General features: G+C 33.0%; 1 protein-coding gene across 13 annotated transcripts in view; it reads left to right on the top strand.

The window, feature by feature from the left end:
- OXR1 (oxidation resistance 1) overlaps positions 1-18,613 on the top strand; it is a 447,991-nt gene extending 429,378 nt beyond the window's left edge. For 9 of the 13 annotated variants that reach the window (XM_047724297.1, XM_047724290.1, XM_047724299.1 and 6 more), the window contains 6 exons: positions 7,654-7,734; positions 9,607-9,732; positions 10,480-10,632; positions 12,831-12,926; positions 14,730-14,803; positions 16,682-18,613. In XM_047724297.1, coding sequence (XP_047580253.1) covers positions 7,654-7,734; positions 9,607-9,732; positions 10,480-10,632; positions 12,831-12,926; positions 14,730-14,803; positions 16,682-16,817 — 666 coding nt within the window. In that variant the 3' untranslated portion in view covers positions 16,818-18,613. The remainder of the gene's footprint in view (positions 1-7,653; positions 7,735-9,606; positions 9,733-10,479; positions 10,633-12,830; positions 12,927-14,729; positions 14,804-16,681) is intronic. The other 4 variants (XM_047724292.1, XM_047724294.1, XM_047724303.1 and 1 more) reach the window with 2 other exon arrangements.
- The last annotated feature ends 2,347 nt before the right edge of the window (positions 18,614-20,960 follow it).

Raw genomic sequence — 20,960 nt, 5'->3', positions numbered from 1 at the left:
ATCATTAAATATAGCAACATTGTTTTATCTCTGTCAATATTTCATTAGTCAACTTTTTTTTTTTTTATATTTAGGCCCTCATGTGACAAGACAAATTTTTTTTTGTACTTAGGCTTTCATGTATGAAAATAGGAGAAAAAAATCCTGTGATAAATTATTTACATCTCTGTAAGAAAAAGTCCTTAAGAAGAGCTACTTTAAATGTAAAAATCTTCCAGTGACCTTGGCTCAAGATAATGATCATGTTAATGAGAAAAATAATTACTTCTAACACTGTATGCTAATAACACTATATTATTCTAAACACTTAACATCATTTAATCCTCATTGTGAAAATTGCTACTCTGATCTCCATTTTAAGAAACAAAAGGCAGTCATATTACAACAAATAAGGGTCAGAGCTGTGGTTGAATCCACGCATTTTCGCTTTAGCCTGTGCCCTTAAATTCTTTACTCTCTCTCAAAATCTTTACAGTATAGCCAGGGGAAGGGAACTAACATTTATTTTGTATATTTAATGTGTCAGTGTTTATTTTGATATATGGCTTACATATATTATCATTTATTCCTCATAAAGTGCTTAAAATATTATTTCTGTTTGAAAGACATGGAAATGGAGAGATTAAATGCAGTTGTTCAACTTCACAAAACTACTGAAAAGCAGAATTAAAAATAAGGCAGAGGTCTGTACCTAAACCCACTATTCTTTCTGCTATACTGTGTTGCCTACCTGTAGTACCTGTTCACAGGAAATTTATTAACTAGTATTTATATACATCTTACTGTATGTAAAACATCTGCTTTCTAGTCAGCAACCTAACTGAAAAGATATATGCATATATAGTCAGTGTAGAATGTTTTTTTCCTTATTCATTTGACTTAGTAGTTGAAAAGTATATTTATTGCATATGCAAGTGAGGAGGCGTAATAATAAAGTGAGTTTCTATGATCCCACTACCCAACTAAGAACTAGAGCATTATCAAAGCAGTTGTATCAGCCTGTATGTTCTTTCTCCTTGTCATTTCATGTTTTCCCCAAATTGGTAACCATCTCTCCAAATTTTGTGTTTATCCTTCCCCTGATTTTTTCTAAGTAATTTTATTTTTGGAACAATTTTAGGTTTATAGAAAAATTGAGTGCAAAGTACAGAGTTTCCTTATACCCTTCTCCCCACCAACACACAGTACTCCTGTTATTCACAGCTTGTATTGGTATGGTGTACTTGTTATAATTTATGAACTAACATTGTACATTATTGTCACCCAAAGTCCGTATTTTACCTTATGGTCTATTCTTTCTGTTTCACATTCTGTGGAATGACATATACCATTATTGGATGATACAGGATTGTTTCACTACCTTTTAAGCTCCCTGTGCTGCCTCCATTTATCTCTCTTTACCTGAATATCTTGTAACCACTGATCATTTTCTTGTTTCTGTGGTTTTGCCTTTTCCAGAGTATCATACAGTTGCCATCATACAATATGTACACTTTTCAGAATGGCATCTTTAATAAGATACATGTAAACTTCCTCACTGTCTTCTAATGGCTTGATTGCTAATTTATTTTTAGTACTGACTTAATACTCTGTTGTCTGGATATATCCTTTCACCTATTGAAAGACATCTTAGTTACTTCCAAGTTTTGACACTTGAAAGGCTGTATTACATGAAGAATTTGTGTGAAGATAAGTTTCCAAATCATCTGGGTAAATATGAAGGAGCATGGTGCCAGATTATGTAAGAGTATGTTTAGTTTTGTAACAATCTTCCAGACTTTTCCAAAGCAGCAATACTGTTTTCCACTGTACCAACAGTAAATGAGAATTCCTGTTGCTCCACATACTCACCAGCATTGATGTTAGTTCTTTTGATTTTAGCCATTCTAAATAAGTATATAGTGGTATCCCATTATTTTAATTTGTATGTATGATGGATGATATTGAACATCTTTTCATATTCTTCTTTGCCTTCTGTTTTATCTTCTTTGGTGAGGTGTCTGTTCAGATGTTTAGTTCATGACTTGGAAAATACTTCATCTGCCTCTATTTTCTGGAAGGAACTGTAGAGAATTAGCATAATTTCTTCCTTAAATGTTTGATAGAATTTATCAGTGAATCCAGATGCCAGCAATCGTAATTTTCTTTGTAAGTACAGAGTCAGCTACCACAGTACATGCATTGTTGCTTTGCAGAAGTCAATATAATAATAATGGCACAAATGGAAATCTGTTCAGTTTATCTGTTTTTTTATTCTTATGTCTTTCATAGCTTCCAACAAGTTTGCATAGCTTTCTATAGAGTATCTTGATGTTTCCTGGTAACTAATTCATTTTAGTTGGCTAGAACTGGGCCTCATATTTTCTGTTTTGGAAGATAAGTAGTTACTAATTAAATTTCTTTTTTTTTTTAAGATTTTATTTATTTATTTGACAGAGATCACAAGTAGGCAGAGAGGCAGGCAGAGAGAGAGAGGAAGGGAAGCAGGCTCCCCGCTGAGCAGAGAACCCGATGAGGGGCCCGATCCCAGGACCCTGAGACCATGACCTGAGCCGAAGGCAGAGGCTTAACCCACTGAGCCACCCAGTTGCCCCACTAATTAAATTTCTTAATCAATATAGGCCTACTCAGTTAATCTATTTTGTTTTGTTTTGTTTTTCCTTGTGTAAGTTCTGGTGGTTTGTTTCTTTAAAGGCATTGGTCCATTTCATCTAAGTTATCAAAGTTATAAGTATTGAGTCCTTTATAATATTCCTTTCTGGGTGCCTGGGTGACTCAGTTGGTTAAGTTACTGCCTTCGGCTCAAGTCATGATCCTGGAGCCCCAGGATCGAGTCTCACATCAGGCTCCCGCTTGGAAGGGAGTCTGCATCTCCAGCTGACCTCTCTCCTCTCATGCTCGCTCTCTCTCTCAAATAAATAAATAAAATCGTTGTAATATTCCTTTGTTTTAATTAATGTCCATGGGATCAATAGTGATGGTCCCTTTTCATTTCTGACATAATTCATTTCTTTTTTCTCTTCTTTTAGTTAGCTTGGCAAGAGGTTATCAGTTTATTGACCTTTTCAAAGAATTAGCTCTTTGTTTCATTGATTTTTCTCTGTATTTTGTTTTCAGTCTTATTGATATCTGTTAATTTTTTTTATCATTTATTTTCTTCTACTTCAGATTTAATTTGTTCTTTTTCTAGTTTCCTAAGATGGAAGCTTAGATTATTGATCTTAGATCTTTCCTTTTCTCATATATGCATTCTACGCTATAAATTTTCCTCTAATTCCTGTCTTCACTGCATCCCCAAATTTCAGTACTTTGGAATTTTTTTTTTTTCATGAGGTTCAAAACATTTAAAATTTCTCCCAGGACTTATTTTTACTGTGCATTAATTAGAAGTGTGTTGTTGAAAAGTAGTTGGGGTTTTCCCCACTGTTATTCTGTTATAATTTCTAGTTAATTCTGTTGTGGTCTGAGAGCATACTTTTTATAATACCTATTTGTTCAGTTATGTTTTATGGACCAGAATGTGGTCTGTCTTAATGAATGTTCCATGTGAGTTTGAGAAGAATGTGTGTTCTGTTGTTGTTGGATGAGTAGACTGTACATGTCAGATCCAGTTAATTGAGGTGTTTTTCAGTTTGACTATGTTCTTACCGATTTTCTGCCTGCTGGATTTATAAATGACTGAGGATAGGAGCTTTGAAATATCCAACTGTAATAGTGGATTTATATATTTCAAGATTTTGTAATGAGTATTCTTTTTCTCTGACATACTGTGGAGAAAATAAGATTATTCGCTTTTTGAGATTCACTTCTTAAATTTATTGTTCCAGAAAGCTTAAGCAGCGTACACATAATGTAATTGAGTGATTTTGAGTGGTTAACAGGTTTCTTTTTGACTAAAAGAACAGGGAATATATCTGCCTTTTCATGAGAATCTGAGTCACCTACAAATATACTTAAGAGGAAGTAACTTTAAATATAGATTTATTCAAATCAAAACTTTGATAATATGTTCTGGTTTTGATTCACTGTGGATCTCTTTTTTTCCCCTCTTTCTACTTTTTGGCTAATTTATGATTCTCTAATTGCTTCTTTTATACCTTATTTATTATAGTCCCGTGAAGTGTTATTTTGAAAGTAGTCACTTAGGGGAAAAAAGGAGCAAAGTTTTAACATAATCCAGGTCTTATTTTATAATAAAGACGGTGTGTATGTATAAAACAGAAGTTTATGTGATTTCAAGGATGCCGTTGTATGCCTTTTTGTTAGCTACTGCAACTTAGATTTCCTCCTTATTAAACATATTTTGGGGTACCAAACTAAGTATAAATGGCATTGATTAGGTAATATTTGTCTTTCTACTCCATTTCCCTTTACTAAGAAACAAAAGTAAGAAGTAAGGAATAAAAATGTCACATTCACAGCTATCTACCAGACTTTTGTTAGTCTGCTGGGCAGTTGGGGGAAGGAAGATTTTGTTGTTGTTGTTGTTTGTTTTTTTTTGGGGGGGGGTAATCTTGGGGAAATACCAAACATCCTAGAAGGAGGACTATTAGACCATAGCATTGGTCTTTATGTCTAGGAGAAGAACATGTTCTTACTCATGGGACTGACATAAACTGTAAGTTTTCTGTAGTTTTAGCTTTTGTTCTATACTGGTTGTTGTTAGTCCCTTTGTAATAGAGATGGGTGGATTTGATCTTGCTCCTACATTTGTATTCTGTGAAAATAAGTGCTTAGGGAAACACTTTCTCTGTGTGAGAGTCCTTTGTCAGACTGAAAAGACTGGAAAGTAGCACTCAGTTCTGTAGAGAGTAGGTCATAGTACTTAGTTCTACAGCGGGGGTTCGGCAGTATATGCAAACCACTTTATTCCTCAAGAAATGACTAGCAAGATAGTGAATATATTTTTAATTGAGGTTAGTTTCTTCAAACTCTGCATCTTTAATTGGTATAGGACATTTTGTAGAGATGTGTCCATTTTTTACTTAATCTACTTCATCTTTTGGGTAATTAAATTCTGTACATGAAGTATGATTTACCAAAGGGATAAAAATTAATTTAAGACTAATTCAGTTCCATGGGGCGCCTAGGTGGCTCAGTGGGTTAAAGCCTCTGCCTTCGGCTCAGGTCATGATCCCAGGGTCCTGGGATCGAGCCCTGCATCGCATCAGGCTCTCCACTTAGCAGGGAGCCTGCTTCCCTTCCTCTCTCTCTGCCTACTTGTGATTTCTGTCAAATAAATAAATAAAATCTTAAAGAAAAAAAAGACATTCAGTTCCATCATATATACTAGGAATCTGTATGTCTTTATTCATTTATTTTGATATGACCTATGTTTCTGTACTCATTTGATTTCACACCCTTTTTCTTAATTCACAGACTCTTTTGACAGTCTCTTTTATCTTCATTCATTATAGCCTGGATTGAGGAAGTAATGAGTTTATAAGTCCCAAAATACAGCTTTTTACAAAAACAGTGTGAATGAGAAAAGGTAGATTTGTGACAGTAAAAAGAAACTATGACTTTACCAAATGTTATAAGCTTATACTTAGGATGGCAGTTCGTGGTTCCCTCAGTGATACCTCCTACTCAGTGATATTGATATGGTTAGCTTGTAAGTGATTCCTTTTGTGAGCGTAATTTAATTTTACTTCTAGCAAAGAAATGTGTTTAATATGGTAACAGAAGGAGCTTTAGTAGAAATAAGTATAAAATTAATGTTAACCAGAAGGATAGAAGGAATGCAGAGGAGTAGATAAGTCATATAATTTGAAAACTCTTGGCTAGGAGACTTGGTCAGATTGAACACCCTGGGGAAAAAAAAAATATAGCTGGCCATTTAATATTTTGTGGAGATTTCTTTTGTTGGTCATAGAAAAACAGGCTGTGATTTTTTTTAATTTTTAAGATCTAATTTCTCTTTCACCTTTATTGAAATTTTTTTTGTTCTTAATTGAAAGGTCTTTAATATTTTTATCTAATCCTGAAATTTAAAATTAATTTCAGAAGAGTCATGGTATACAAGATAGTTAAGCTCTCAAAACTGAAGTATTTTACTATGGATAAATAAATAAATAAATACTGTCAATCAATCAATAAGTAAGTAAATAAGGAAGCTCTCAGACATTACCCTTTAGTCCTTAGGGTAATTTGTGAAAAATAATTAAGCAAAAATAATGCTAACAATAATAGCTATCATTTACTATGTGCAGGGCAGTATGTCCTGTATGTGCATTTTATTTCCTCATATTATTTCATTAAAAAATGTATTTTGTATGTGGTCTTATTAATTCCATTGTTTTATGGAGAAATAAATAAAGAAGGGCCCAAACTCAGATACATCTGATCCTCTAGGGCTCTAGAGATCATAACCATTTTAGGTTTCTTTGTGAGTAGAATCAACCATCACATTGCATGCATTGTCAATTTGTAAAAGTCAATATTATGAGAAAACATATTTATTCAGTTTCTTTTCCTTTTACTATTCTCATGTCTTTCATAGCGTTCAACAGGCTTATATAACTTGTCAGAGTTACCTCAGTGTATATGGGTGGTTAATTTATTTTAGTTGGTTAGAAGAAGAGCTTTTTAAAACCTAGGTTAGAAGTCAACTCTTTCCAAGCCAGTGATTCAACTGTGTTGATCACAAGAGCAATCTGTCCTAGCTCAGGAGAGTCAGCACGTATTTATGGCACAACCAGAGTTCACTGTGTTACGGTTTCTGTTTTAGGAATTAGGTCATGATCTGAGAAAGTTGTAGCTATTGTATCAACCTGAGGAAACTTGTGTGTTTTTGTGGACTTTTATAATAATGTTCCTCTTCATATATAACTTTCAGCTGCATTATGCAAGAGACTGATCTAGGCACTTAAGAAGGTAAAGAGTTTTTCTTAGGAATTCAGAATGTAGGAAAGCCATTAAGTTTTAGTCACAGATAACTGTTACAGTACCAATATAAAGAAATAATATAAAGATAAAAAAACTGAAAAGAGTCCTGTAGAAAGACTGAAGTAGACATGCCTGAGAAGGTACTGTTGATTAGATACACTTTTGGGAAAATCTAATTTTTACTTTCTAGAGCTTATTTTTCTTACTACCTTGGGTTTTTTAATGTACTTCATTTCTTACTCTTCCTCCTCCTTTTTCTGATACAGATCATATGGCATGGGTATGTTTCTTATCTTTGCCTAGAAGAAATTCTTTCAGCATTGCCTTTAAGATATAATGTTTGAGCTAAACTGATTTGGAGTGGAGAGTTGAAACTGCCTTTTCTTCGTAAAATGCTTGCCGTTATGATTTTAGATGTTATCTTCGATTTTGTCTTTGATGTTAGCAAAGCATGTTGTTTTCTGTAGTATTTCTTTATAAATAGTAACTATAATTCTGTTTATTCAATCAAATTCTGTCTATATGAAGCAGTTCATAAACCTTATATTATGAACCAGTTGGATATAGCAGTTTTAAACTCATTCATGTGTATTTCACTATAGCTTGATATCGGTATGTCCTGGATTTTCAGCATGGAGTGGGGAAAGAAACCCTGAATACAGTTCTCTTTCTCCATTTAAATTTCTCCATTTTTTTGTTTTGCTTTGTTCTGGCTCTTTTTCTCAACTGTCAGTGGAATTATTGTCTTCCTGTCTCCATATTCAGGTAGTGTCAGTGGCTGAGTATCACCGCAGGATCGATGCTCTAAATACTGAAGAACTACGCACACTCTGCAGACGTCTCCAGGTGCCCCATTCAGTAGTTTAAATCCCTCCAGAGATCGAACACTCCCTGTTTTTAGTGTCTTCCGTCAGGGCAAATCTCATTTTTAAAGGATTTGTTTTGACTGTGGCACTAAGATAACCCATCAGAAAATTCCTTTTTGTTTTTAAAGAGTCCAGTTTTGTCTTGAAGAGCTTTAGGATTATCTTTTCTGTCATCTTTTCATTTTAAAAATATTCAGAGGAATTTTCTGTCACTGTAGAACTATTCTCAGTATTGTGTGTTTCTTAGAGCAATGACAAGTGTTCATTTACTTTTAAAATTGGAAGAATGTTTTGGGTTTGAGGTTGAATCTTTACTAAATAAAATCTGAAAGATGAAGTACTATCAGACAATTGAAAACCTTTTAATGAATAACAAGACTTAAATATTTTCTCTTCTTTAAGGTTATTTCAGTTGTATCAACCTCACATCAAATATTTTAATGAGATAAATTGTTTTTGTTTTTGAGGTATTCCTGGTTGGTATTAGAAATACTTTAGAATAATATCCTAGATATCAGAACTAGATAAATTATTTAAAATTCCATGGAATAATCTTTGTGATTTTTTTTTTTAAGAAACAAAGTGATACAGTTGAACTCATTTTTCAGTTTTGTGTATTGTGTGCTTTCCTCTTCTTAATGAGATGATGTTTTCATGGCTGTGCTAGAACTACTGAATTTTTTCTTTTCTTTTAATGCTTCTCATGCTGCCTTGGATTTTTTTTTTTTAACCTTTCACATCATCAGAATAAGGGTAAAACATGCTGATGATGTGAAGGAATTAATATAGTTTAACTTCTCATCAAAAAACAATACAGTTCTAGAACATGTATTGGTTGAAAATATATGCTGTTTAGGTTTGGTAAGAAATCTGTTAAAGGAACAAAATAATTTAGCAAGATTTCATTCTTAATGGAATCAGTGGCTGTACATTGCTGCATTTTAGTTATCTGCTCCAATAGAGTACTATTTTCCGACTTAAAAGTTACATCAATAGTAGTTATGTTTTATATCTTTTATTTCCCAATGTTACTGCATTTTATATATTAAAATAAAAGTAATAATGTTACTTTATAAAATAATTAGTAATAAAAAATGAAAAAGTATCAACAGAATAGATTGTATCCAAGTTTGTTTTGAGTTAATTGACATTTTTATCATTTTAAGAATATCGTTTTAGGATCATTTCCATCATGCAAAAGCATACATTCTTTTTTAATGTGTCACATTTATCTAATTTTTAAAATATAGGTATGAAAAAATTGACTTTTAAATTTCTTGTGTGGTCCAACTCTATTTACAAAAATTGTTTTGAAAGTAATAATAAGGAAGTCATTTTCTAAGTAATGGTAGTTTTTCAGTGAAGCAAATAAATCTATGTATGCACACATACTGATGAAAAGCTATACTTTCTTTGGATCATTCTTTAAAATTTTGGCACCCAGAAAGTTTTCTTAATTATTTCTGGTTAATTTTATGTTTACCATGAAAAAAAAATCCCACATATTTTAAATAGCACTGATAAATAGCAAGCTAGCTGGCTCACTTTTGCCCTTCAGCAGGAAAATTAAAGTTTGCATATGACTTTTCCTTTCACACAGAAATAAGGGTGTTAATCATTATCTTTCCATCATACAGTGGTTGAGAAAAATGTCTGTTTATATTTAAAAATCTTTTCCTACCTTGGATATACTACTGTTATTAGATGGAGCATCTTTTGACTTCTAAAATCCTAAATTAAAGTTTTAGCCCACTTTTTTAAGGTACAAAGTTTTATTTCTCTCAAAAGGCAGACATTGTTTAATGTATGTTGCACTTTTATATTAACATGCTGCTGCTGTTTACTTCTTTAGATTACTACAAGAGAAGACCTAAATTCAAAGCAGATTGCTCCATTGAAAGCAGACCTGGAGTCTGAATCATTTCGACCAAACCTAAGTGATCCCAGTGAACTGTTACTGCCAGATCAAATTGAAAAGGTATGACATACATATGTGCATTTCTGAGTGTATGCCCATAAGAGTAAAACGGCCTCTTTTCAGTTGTTTTCAAGCTAAAGAAGTAGGGTTACTGCTATTAGTCTTCCTTTCCTGTGAATAAAAAACAAAATATAGCAACTAGTGCAACAGAAGATGTCTGTTAGGAGCAGACATTAAAATAAAAAATAGCAATTTATATGAGATGTTATAATAGCCAAAATTTTGATTTCTTACTATGTAGTAGTTACTTGGTTTATGTGATTATGTCATGTGTTTTTTATAGGACCTATCAGAGTTGGATACTCTTTATTGTGTGTATTTTATGAGTGAAAAAATTTAGGCATAGAGAAATTTAGTATCTTTCTCAAAGTCACACAGCTATAAAATGTTGAAGCTCAGTTTCTAGGGCCCATTATTTGAGAGTTTGTTAATAACTTAACAGTCCATTCAGTATTTTTGCTAATTTAATACAGAGGGTAAAAACAATAAGTAAACCCTATTTCTTGTCTCTCTTCTAATCCATGTCCTTATTTGGCATGTTCCTTTCCTTTCCTGGTGCACAATTACTGTTTCATTCTGAGAAGTGTACAGTTATTCTTTATGCATCTCTGTATCTTTGAGAATAATTTCTACTGTTATTTTTGTAGCCTACATTTTATAAAGTACCATTACATTTCAGCTGACATTACTGTCTTGTATATTGACAATAAGCTATCAAGTAAAATGTTAACATTTTATTTTTCAAAGCTTACCAAGCATCTTCCACCAAGAACAATTGGCTATCCATGGACTCTTGTTTATGGCACTGGGAAGCATGGCACAAGCTTGAAGACTCTTTATCGAACAATGACAGGTTTAGACACCCCAGTGCTGATGGTGATTAAAGACAGTGATGGGCAGGTATGAAAAATAACTAAATAGACACCTTACCCTTTAAGAGCTTACAGTTAAAAGAAACATTTAATATATTTTTCATAAAATTTCCATTAGTACATTTTTATTAAGTTTATCTGATAATTTTATTAGTACTTCTAATATAGAAGACATTTTTGGGTGCTACAGAGGATAGATAGGAGCATGAATCCGTTAAGGGATTATAGTCTGGTAAAAAAGAACATTTAGGTGTACTAGTATCTCCTGGAATAAGCAAAATATGCCAAATGTAGTGAGAACCTAGAGAAAGCATAAGGGGTGTTCATATCTATTTGGACAAGGTGAGAATGAAGTTCATGGAAAGGGTGAAAATTACAGAGTCTTGAAGCATAGTTTTGAAAGTTAAAGATAATTGTATGAAGAAGATACCAAGAACAAAACCATAGGTAAGCAAGAGAAATATTGGTATTGGTTTTGGTTCGTTCCTGAAACATCTAATTCAGGTCAGTTAGTTCAGATTGGAGAGTAATGACAGGATGAAATAGCAATATTAATTTAAAGAACAAAACACTACTACTACTGACATCTTTATTGTGCTGTTTCTACATATTTGACTAATCATTGATGTGCCTTATCTTATTTAATCATCAAAACCCTATGAGATTGATACTTTTATCATCACTGTTCTAAAGAAGAGTAACTATGACTAAAAGAATTTCATCAACTTCCCCAAAGTTATATACCCAGTAAAAGGTAATTGCAGCACAAGAATGAAGAAACTGCTTACTACATGCCATAGCATAGATTCGTGTCACACATGTTATATTGAGTTGGAAATCAGACACTAAGGAGAAACTGTCTTACAAATGCATTTAAGGAAATTTCATAAACGGGCAAAACAAATCTATGGTATTCTAGCTTTTTAACTTCCCTGGGGAAGTGGAGGTGGTGATGCTGAGGAGGCACAGGAATAGCTTCTGAAGTGCTAATGATGTTCTGTTTCTTGTTCTAATTGAAGGTCAAATGAGACTGCTCTGTGATAATTCCACATTGAGCTGTGTGTTTGTATTTATATGAAATATATATATATGCTTACACCTTTCAGTAAGAAAGTCTATTTTAAAAATATAAATACCGTAAAAGTAGATTATCAATAGATTATCAAAAATTAAGACTGTTAAAGTGACTATAGAAATCATCTATAAAACCCTCTACATTCCCATTTTATGATGTGGAAATTTAGACCCAGAGCATTGAAATACCTTTTCCCAGTTCCTTATTCACTCATTCTTTTTTTAGGTTATTTATGTTTTGTATCTTGTTCTGTGTAAAAGCATAGCATTTCAGGTCCAAGAAATTCAGACCAAAAGCCTTCCCTCGTTGAATTTATTGTCTAATGAAGACAAAAAGAGCATATACCATTTTAGTAGTAGAATGTTTACCTGTGCAGAAGGGTTTTTGCTTTCCTAAATCCTGTAATCCCTCTGTAACTTGTTATCCTTATTGTACGTGTTTTGTGCATATATGTTCTCCTGAAATGTGATAATCACTTTTTTTTTTTAAAAACGATTTTATCTATTTATTTGACAGAGATCACAAGTAGGCAGAGAGGCAGGCAGAGAGAGAAAGAGGAGGAAGCAGGCTCCTCCCTGAGCAGAGAGCCCGATGTGGACCCTGGGATCATGACCTGAGCCGAAGGCAGAGGCTTTAAACCGCTGAGCCACCCAGGCGCCCGATAATCACTTTTTAAGACTGTTTAATTGTCATAATAAGCATCCTTTTTTAATTTTTAAAAATTTTTTTAAATTAAAGATTTTTATTTATTTATTTAACAGAGACTGCAAGAGAGGGAACACAAGCAGGGGGAGTGGGAGAGGGAGAAGCAGGCTTCCTGCTGAGCGGGGAGCCCAGTGTGGGGCTCAGTCCTGGGATAAAGACCTGAGCCCAAGGCAGCCGCCTAATGACTGAGCCACCCATGCACCCCAATAAGCATCCTTTTAGATTTCAAAACTAGGAAAAATTTTCCATTGAGAAGTGATAGGCTTTGTACTTGACAATAATGCAAATTTTATAATAGCCAATCGTGTTTTCCTTTTTAAGTAGAAGTAGATAAAATTATATTACATTTCTGGTTGTTTTTACATCTTAAACCTAAATAGTGAGGTAATGCTTAATGAAGCAAATTAATAGTCATGTCATTGAGCATGCCTTTTTTTAATCCTTAGGTTTTTGGTGCATTAGCATCTGAGCCATTTAAAGTGAGTGATGGCTTTTATGGTACTGGAGAGACCTTTGTTTTTACTTTCTGTCCAGAGTTTGAGGTAAGGACAATTATTCCAAAATCCAGTTTATAAAGAGATGGCATAATGAAAAGAACATGCACTTTGGAGTCATACACACTTGCATTTGACTCTCATCTCTGTCTTTTACTAACTGTAACTTAGCACTTTTTGACCATTTTGAAGTCCAACTTTCCTATGGCTAGAATGGGAACCATAAAATGTAACGAGATTGTTTAAAAATTAAATGAGAATCATATATACAACACTTGGCATAGTATCAGACATACATCATGGTCTCAGTAAGGAGTATACATCATTATTACTGTTCTGAATTGCCTTTGTGAAATTCTTAGAAACTTTCAGTTACTAAGTTGCATGATGTAATTATTGAAAACTTAAAAAATTAATCATTTGGGTTTAAATCCGTTAATTACCTGACTTCTTTTTCTTTATTATGGCTTGATTAACTTAAATTGACTACATTCCATTGCCAGTAAGATCTAAAATGTAGAGATGTACATGAATTTCAATCAATATGTTGACTGTTTAAAACATTGCATGCAGTCGCAGCATCTTAGGTACATTAAAGTTCAGTGTGTCAAACCTTTCCTAAGAGTGAAATTATGATCTTGAAAAAGGAATCAGCACAGTTGGTTAAAAAAGTAGTCTTTAAAAATAGTGTCTGTGATGAGCAGAATAGGAAGGGTTTGATAATACACTAGAAGCCTTGTGCTTCACTGGCTCACCAGATTAACCAATGCTTTCTGTTCCCTCATAAAATATAACCGATGCCTGCAGCTAACTGGAAGTTTATAATTGTTACAGATTTTTTTTTTTAAAGATTTATTTACTCATTTTAGAAAGTGTGAGCGGGGTGGGGGTAAGGGCAGGGGGAGAGAGAGGCAGAGCAGCAAACTCCCCACTAAGCTTGAAGCCTGACGTGGGGCTGGATCTCACCACCCATGAGATGATGATCTCAGCCAAAACCTGGAGCCAAAGGCCAACTGACTGAACCACCCAGGTTCCCGTTACAGATTTTTTAAGCATCAGTTGTGCTTATACTTAAATCTTTCTGTGCTATTTCTACCAGATAATGTTACAGATTAGATGTTTTATAACTATGAAAAAGCAAATGTTAAAGTTTATTTTATTGAAAAAAAATTTTAAAAAGTTTATTTTATTGAAAAGTATAATGAATACTTAGGGAAAAGTTGATAAAGGTGAGGTGTGGTGCTAGAAATGGCTGTTTATTAGGTTTAAGTAAAATTCCCATGGAAGATTAGTAAAAAAGATATTTAAGAATGTGAACATCTAGAAATTTTGCTCTTGGACTTCTTAAGTGTTTTTATGTCCTCACTGCTTTTTAAAAAAATTGAAACTAGAAACCATTAACATGTAGTAGGCTTACATAAGAATGATGATAGGCAAATCTGTATCCAAAGAAAATACTTTGGCCTTATATCAAAGTATTATCAAATTAGTGTACAATTATGTTTAATGGTAAAAGTTAATGGCATCTATATTAATTTTTTAACTGATTTTCTGCTTCAACTTTTTTCACTAACTATCCAGTTCTTGACACATATATAGAAAAGAGAACTATGTGTAAAGAGATAGTAAGATTTGAGGAATTGGAAATGAAAGTTGTGTGCTTTTAAACTTAGTCATACAACTACTGAAGCCCAAAGCATCAGACCCTTGTGCCCAGTCTTTTGTTCATACTGTTACTATTCCTCTTACTGTCAATCTAGGCTTTGTTAAGTACTTGGGATTTAGGAGAACTAACTCTATATAGTAACTGTTTCCATCTACATATTTAAAGCTTTCTTTTTATTTATGTAGGTCTTTAAGTGGACAGGAGATAATATGTTTTTTATCAAAGGAGACATGGATTCACTAGCTTTTGGTGGTGGAGGGTAAGTCTCTTGAACATTTTACCATGAGGTGTTTAAAGAAACTGTTCATCTGTGTTATTTATAAAATCAGTTATTTTTAGAAAGTTTGGACATTTGAATCTTAATTTGTATATTATGATTAAGAAAATACATTCACAGGGAGGTGCTTATATGTAGTACGTGAAACTATTGATAAAATATTTGTTTATTCATTTTAAAATGCTGTTGATTCCCTTTTGATTAAAACCCATCTTTTAGAGTAGAGTGACTCCTTGGTATTTGAAAGTGAAATACACTGATATCTTAGACCTTCTCAAATGTTTTAAAAACATGATGGTATGTTGTTTCTCCCAATGTATTAAAAAGATCCAATTGTTTCCTTTTTATTCTACCCTGGAGACTCTTTGGATTGATATGTAGGAGAATAATAGAAATTTGTTTTCTTATTTGCTTTGTTTTTAACAGTATGCTTCAGTCATTAATTTGATTCCCTTTACATGGCAAGCACTATGAGAACTTTTGTTTATTTTGGCACCCCAACTTTATTCAGTCTTTAAAAGACAGTGTTTGGAAGTAGTTTGCTCTACTTCTCCTAGCCTAGACTTTTCAAATAGTACTTCTTAGCAAACGTTGACTCCTTCTTTTGGTATTTCTCTCCATCCTTCAGGATCAGATATAAAGTATGCTAAATAATTCCCAAACTTATAAAAGTATTATTTGTTTCCCACAGCAGAGGATTTACAATAATTGAGTTAGGCTGCAGAATTTTGTTAGTATGCAAGAATATTCATTATCCTGAGTGATTCTAACAAATTTCTCTTAAGCTTTTCTATAGGTAGGTGTTTGGAAGACATGATTTCAGTGATTAAAAAATTACCATGGTTATTATAGCTTTCTCTGAAGGACCTAACCAGATAACTAAAAACCATGTTATTCTTAGTTGTTGGAATCAGCATATGTTTATATGTTCCAATTACATCTTTTTTTATTGGTGGGGTGCAGGCAGTCATTCAGCCCTACTCCAACTGGTAGTCGTAATGTGATTCAGTTAGCTCTCCAGGAAGTCCTCACAGGCAAATGGCTGATAATTTTAAGCTGTTAAAGATGCCTTGAATCTTTGAAAATAACATACATAATGTCATTAGATGTCTGCTGGAACTTGATTTTGATTATACCATGTGATTGCAGTTAGCTAAACTAAACATTGGGTCATTTGATAGCAACTTAAGACCAGTTTACAGTCTTTGAAGAAGGAGAGTACAGGCTCAGAAACCTAGAGCAACATGGACTTTGATATTCCAGAATTCCAAACAGGAGCCCCCGAATGTAAATCATGATGTGATGGACTAAGTATAGGCTTTGGAGTTAGACCTGATTTAGATTCTGGTTTCAACATATATTATATATGGGACCTTGAGCAAACTGAAGTCTAAAGTTTCCTAAGTTGTGAATTAGATATTGAACTCTTAACATTAACCATGCATGTTAATGTTAGATGAGAAGGAGTTTTCATGTTAAATACATTAAATATTTAACTCATGTCAAATATATTAAAACCATTTACCAAAGAGAAACTCGTAATACCAGGCAAAGAATAACAGAGTGGCACCTGTGCAGCCAAAAGAATTCTATGTGAAGTTAATTTTAGAGGATTCATTTTGTTGCTTAATCTGTGCACTAAGTGATTTTTATACTGGGATGTGAGCAAAACAAAATTGCCTTGTACTAGTATGGAAAGGAGTAGGAAAGGGTTTGAAAAAACGAATGATTTTAGAGTTTTGAATATTGAAATGTCACATTAAAATTATTATTTTACAACCCCTGCAATATTTATCTTACAACTTAGGGCATAAGTATTAATTGATTATTGCTAAAACTGTTTTCTTTTATATATTGCAGGGGAGAATTTGCCCTTTGGCTTGATGGAGATCTCTACCATGGAAGAAGCCATTCTTGTAAAACATTTGGGAATCATACACTTTCTAAGAAGGAAGATTTCTTTATTCAAGACATTGAAATCTGGGCTTTTGAATAAATGTAATGCTCTCTGTCTTGGCAGGATAATGGCCCAAACCTGACATGGACAAGCATTGTTTGGAAAGTTCAAGAAGCAATACAATGTAACATGTCACTTGTGCTTTAAAATTAATTGTATCACCATTTTTTACAGCTATAATTTTAGAATTTATTTTTAAAATCATGTTTCTGCCCCAGAGTTTTTTAGGTTTAGACCATGGTGTGGGTCCATGCAGTATAACAGCTTGGGTTTTGTCAGAATTTTGGCAGCATTTTAATCACAGTAACCACCTCATCTACAGTCCATGTTATCTCAGTCTCCTAATAGGATGGTGCTCTTTTTTTGAACCTCTTTTGGTTTATTCTTTTTAAAACTCTTTTGATTGTTTTACTAGAGCGGTCTAATTGGGACATTGAGAGAATAGACTAGATAATGCTGTGAGGTATTTGTGAGGTTGCAACAGGTGACTTTTGGACAGGCTCAACTTAGTCATTCTTGTGAAGGAAAAAATACATGCCAAAATAATGAGTAGTCCATAAACCACTGAGTTCTAGTTTTAATTCATACTACAACATTCTCTTTATTAATTTTCAGGTATTCTCAATTTCATTTTAATAAAAATGAAAATTGAAGAGAATTCTGGTTGTAATAGACCACAGTGCACATGATCTGCAGGTTTGGGCATATGCTTTCATGATTGGATTATCTGGTAAAGTTATATAATACAAAGGAGAATGAGAACTTGATTCTAGTGGACTTAATATATCAAGCGAGAAAATATACTATTTACGTATTTGTAGCTTAGCAGGGCATTATCATAAGTACAAAAACTATGAAACAGATGCATATTTCTTCAACATATTGTGTCAGATACACTGTTTTATAGTTCTGTTGTTTTAGCCTTCTTGCACACCAACTCCCAAAATATAGGTTCCTGTTCAAAAGGGGAAAAATCTTTTTTTGAGTGGTATATGTTATTAACTACCATTAGCATTTGCTGTTATAAAAGGGCAATGATTATAGTAGACAATATTGTAACTCAGTAGACTTGTTGAATATGCAAACTTACTGTCAAGTGACCTCAAAAAAAAAAAAAAAAACAAAGACAAGATAGAATATACTAGTAGTTCTTATCCTCTTTTGTAGGAAACCAATAATATGCCATTGTGGCGGTCATTCATCAGTTAATTTCAAAGCTTCATGTTATGCAAAAAAAAAAAAAAAAAAATCCTGCTGTTATACATGTGACAGTGACCTTGTGCTGAAATTTCAGCTATTCCAGATAAACATTGTATATTATCTTGTAAATTAATGTTTAAAGGTAGTTTTGTTCTTATAGAAAGTGTTGATTGCCAGGTTGCTTATAGCACTTTAAATTATTCTAAAAAGGAAATTATAAGCCAAATATGTTGGCTTTAGTAGTTTTAGTTGTATAGGACTTGAATATATTTAGATCTTTTGAAAGTTTAGATAATTATCTAAAGAAGGCATAATGCTAATGGAAAACAAAATCTGATCTATTTAATATGCTATCGCTGAATGTGAATAGAAATGTGGGCATCACTTCCTTGTCTATGTAAAGCTCTCTCATTATAAGTTAGTAACAGTATATAGATTAAATGTTTACAATATAGAGAATTGTAAATAAATATATCATTTTTCCCCCTTTGGTCTTCCACAGCAGTATTATTGTCTTTGTGGAGTTGACTAATAATTAAAAGAAAATAAATAACTAAAAAAATCCTGTATTGGATTTCAGTTACAATAAGGTCATAGTGGTGTATACCAAATAAAATCAAATACTTAAATACAAATTTGAGTTTGGTGTTATTGAATAATCAAGTTACTTTCATATTTAAGAAGTCTTTGATTAAGCCTACTACTATGGTTTATGTGTAAAAAATGCTTTTAGTAGTTTTGGGTAGTGTGGTGGTGGTAATAGTAATGATAGAAGGATGCCTTCAAGTAGAGAGAGCATGATAGTTTAAAAAATGAGGAAAAGAGGGTACTTGGCTTGTGAAGAAGTACGCAAGTCATTTGATATTTTTAAATTACGTTATTTTCTTTTTTGATGGGGAGTGCATAGCAAGGTAGGACTGATGGCATAAAAAATTTCGTTATGTGCAATGCCAAGAAATTCAGATTTTTTTTTTTTTTATCTCATAGGAGCAATTAAGAAAATTCGAGCAGAGGAATGACGCAATCACGTTTACACTTCAGAGAGATCTCTGAAAATTAGATTGGTAGAGGAAAAAAACTAGAGGCCAGGAGACAAGCCTTTACACACAGTCCAGAGGAAAAATAATGAGGCCTGAATAAGAATTGTAGCAATAGTGATCAAGAAGGAAGCTTGGGGGGAAAGGGAGCATGGATTTGAAAGAGATTTAGGAATTAGTGTTAACACAATTTCATTACTACTTGTCAGAAAGAGATAAGGATAATTCTTAGGTGTTTTACTTAGGAACTGGGTAAATTATCCATTGATATGAGTGATGTACAAAAAAGAGAAGCAGCAGATAGGGAAATTAGGTTGGTTATGAGAAATTAGAGAGCCGATGGGGATGGGTGTTACTATTTCATTCTGTTAAAAAAATTTTTTTAATCAACAATATACAAGTAGATATTGCAACCATAACTTACAAATGAAATGCCCTTGGAGATTATAGTCTGAGTGAAAAGAGAGAATTCTTGAGACAAATTTTGGGGATATGGTAATATAAAGTGATAGGCAGAAGAAAAGATTCTTAAGCCTCCATTTCTAGAAGCTAGAACAACAACAAATTAAGCCTAATGAAAATAAAAGGTAGGGCAAAATGAAGATAGGAACAGAAGTCAGTAAAATTTAAACCAGGACACAAGACAAAATCTGAGAATAATAAAACTAAACCTCTAGGAAGATGAAGAAAAAGTACCATTGAAAAGTGAAAGACATTACTACAGAGCCTTCTAGACTTTAAAAAGGAGAGCATATTGTCACTCAATTTTTACATCAATAAATTTCACAATGTAGGTAAGATGGAAAAAACATTTTGGAAAACAGAATTTGTTAAACCTGACCCAAGAAGAAATAATGATTTCTGTATTGCAGAATTTGAGTCTGTTAGTGAAAAAAATAGTCCACAAAAAAACCAGGCCCAGATGGTTCCACTAGGTAATTCTTTTAAGTATTAAAGGAAAAAAGTCAGTCTTAATTAGATGAACTTTCTCCAGAGTATTAAGAGAGAACTTTGGATATTGCCTTTTGAGGCCAGCGTGACCTTGATACCAAAACTACCATACTTACAAGGAAGTAAAGTTCTAAACAGTCTCTTATGAATATAGGTATAAAATCCTACATAAAATAGCCACAAATCAAATCAGCCATATATAAAAGAATAATATAACCAAATTAAGTTTATTCCAGGAAAGCAAGAGCAGTTAACATTTCAACATACCATTTACCAGGTTTATAGAAAAAAAAAAAGTTTCATGATCATCTCTGTAGAAGCAAAAGAAGCTTTTGGTTAATTTCACGACCAGTTTTAGGATAAAAACTCAAACTAGGAAAGAAAGGTTCTTCCTTAATCATTAGTGATTAAAAAGATTATTCTTGACAGATGTACAGGAAACATCATGTTTAAAAGTGATTTGCTGGAAGTTTCCTCCCAGAGATAGGAAGCCTGGCAATAACTGCTATCAGCACTTCTATTCAACCTGGTTCCGGAAGTTTCAGCCAGTGAAAAGGCAACAAAGGAGGCCTAAGGTTTGGGAAGGAAGAACTTCAAATGTCATTTGTATATCACATGATTGTGGACGTGGAAAATTTCAAAAAGATCCAACTTTTATAATTAGTTTTTAGATTAAGCAAGTTCACTAAATACAAGTTCAATATAAAAATGTTTCATTTTTCATGTACAACCAACAATTAGAAAATAAAGTTTAGAATATTGCCCTTTGTAATACCATTGAAAATATTGCATATATAGCAAAAAAGACCTCAGAGTTTATATACCATATTCATGATTGGAAGACAATACTGAAAGATGTGAGTTCCCCAAATCAATCTCTATTGGCAGTGAAAATCTCGGCCAGGTTTATTTTTAGAAATTAAGTTGATTCTAAATTTATGTGGTAATTTAAAGGCAAAGAATAGCCAAGGAAGCACTGAAGAATGAGGCTGTA

The sequence above is a fragment of the Lutra lutra genome, chromosome 4, assembly GCF_902655055.1.
Source record: "Lutra lutra chromosome 4, mLutLut1.2, whole genome shotgun sequence".
In the NCBI taxonomy this organism is placed as follows: Eukaryota; Metazoa; Chordata; class Mammalia; order Carnivora; family Mustelidae; genus Lutra; species Lutra lutra.
This window is presented reverse-complemented; position numbering and strand designations above follow the sequence as displayed.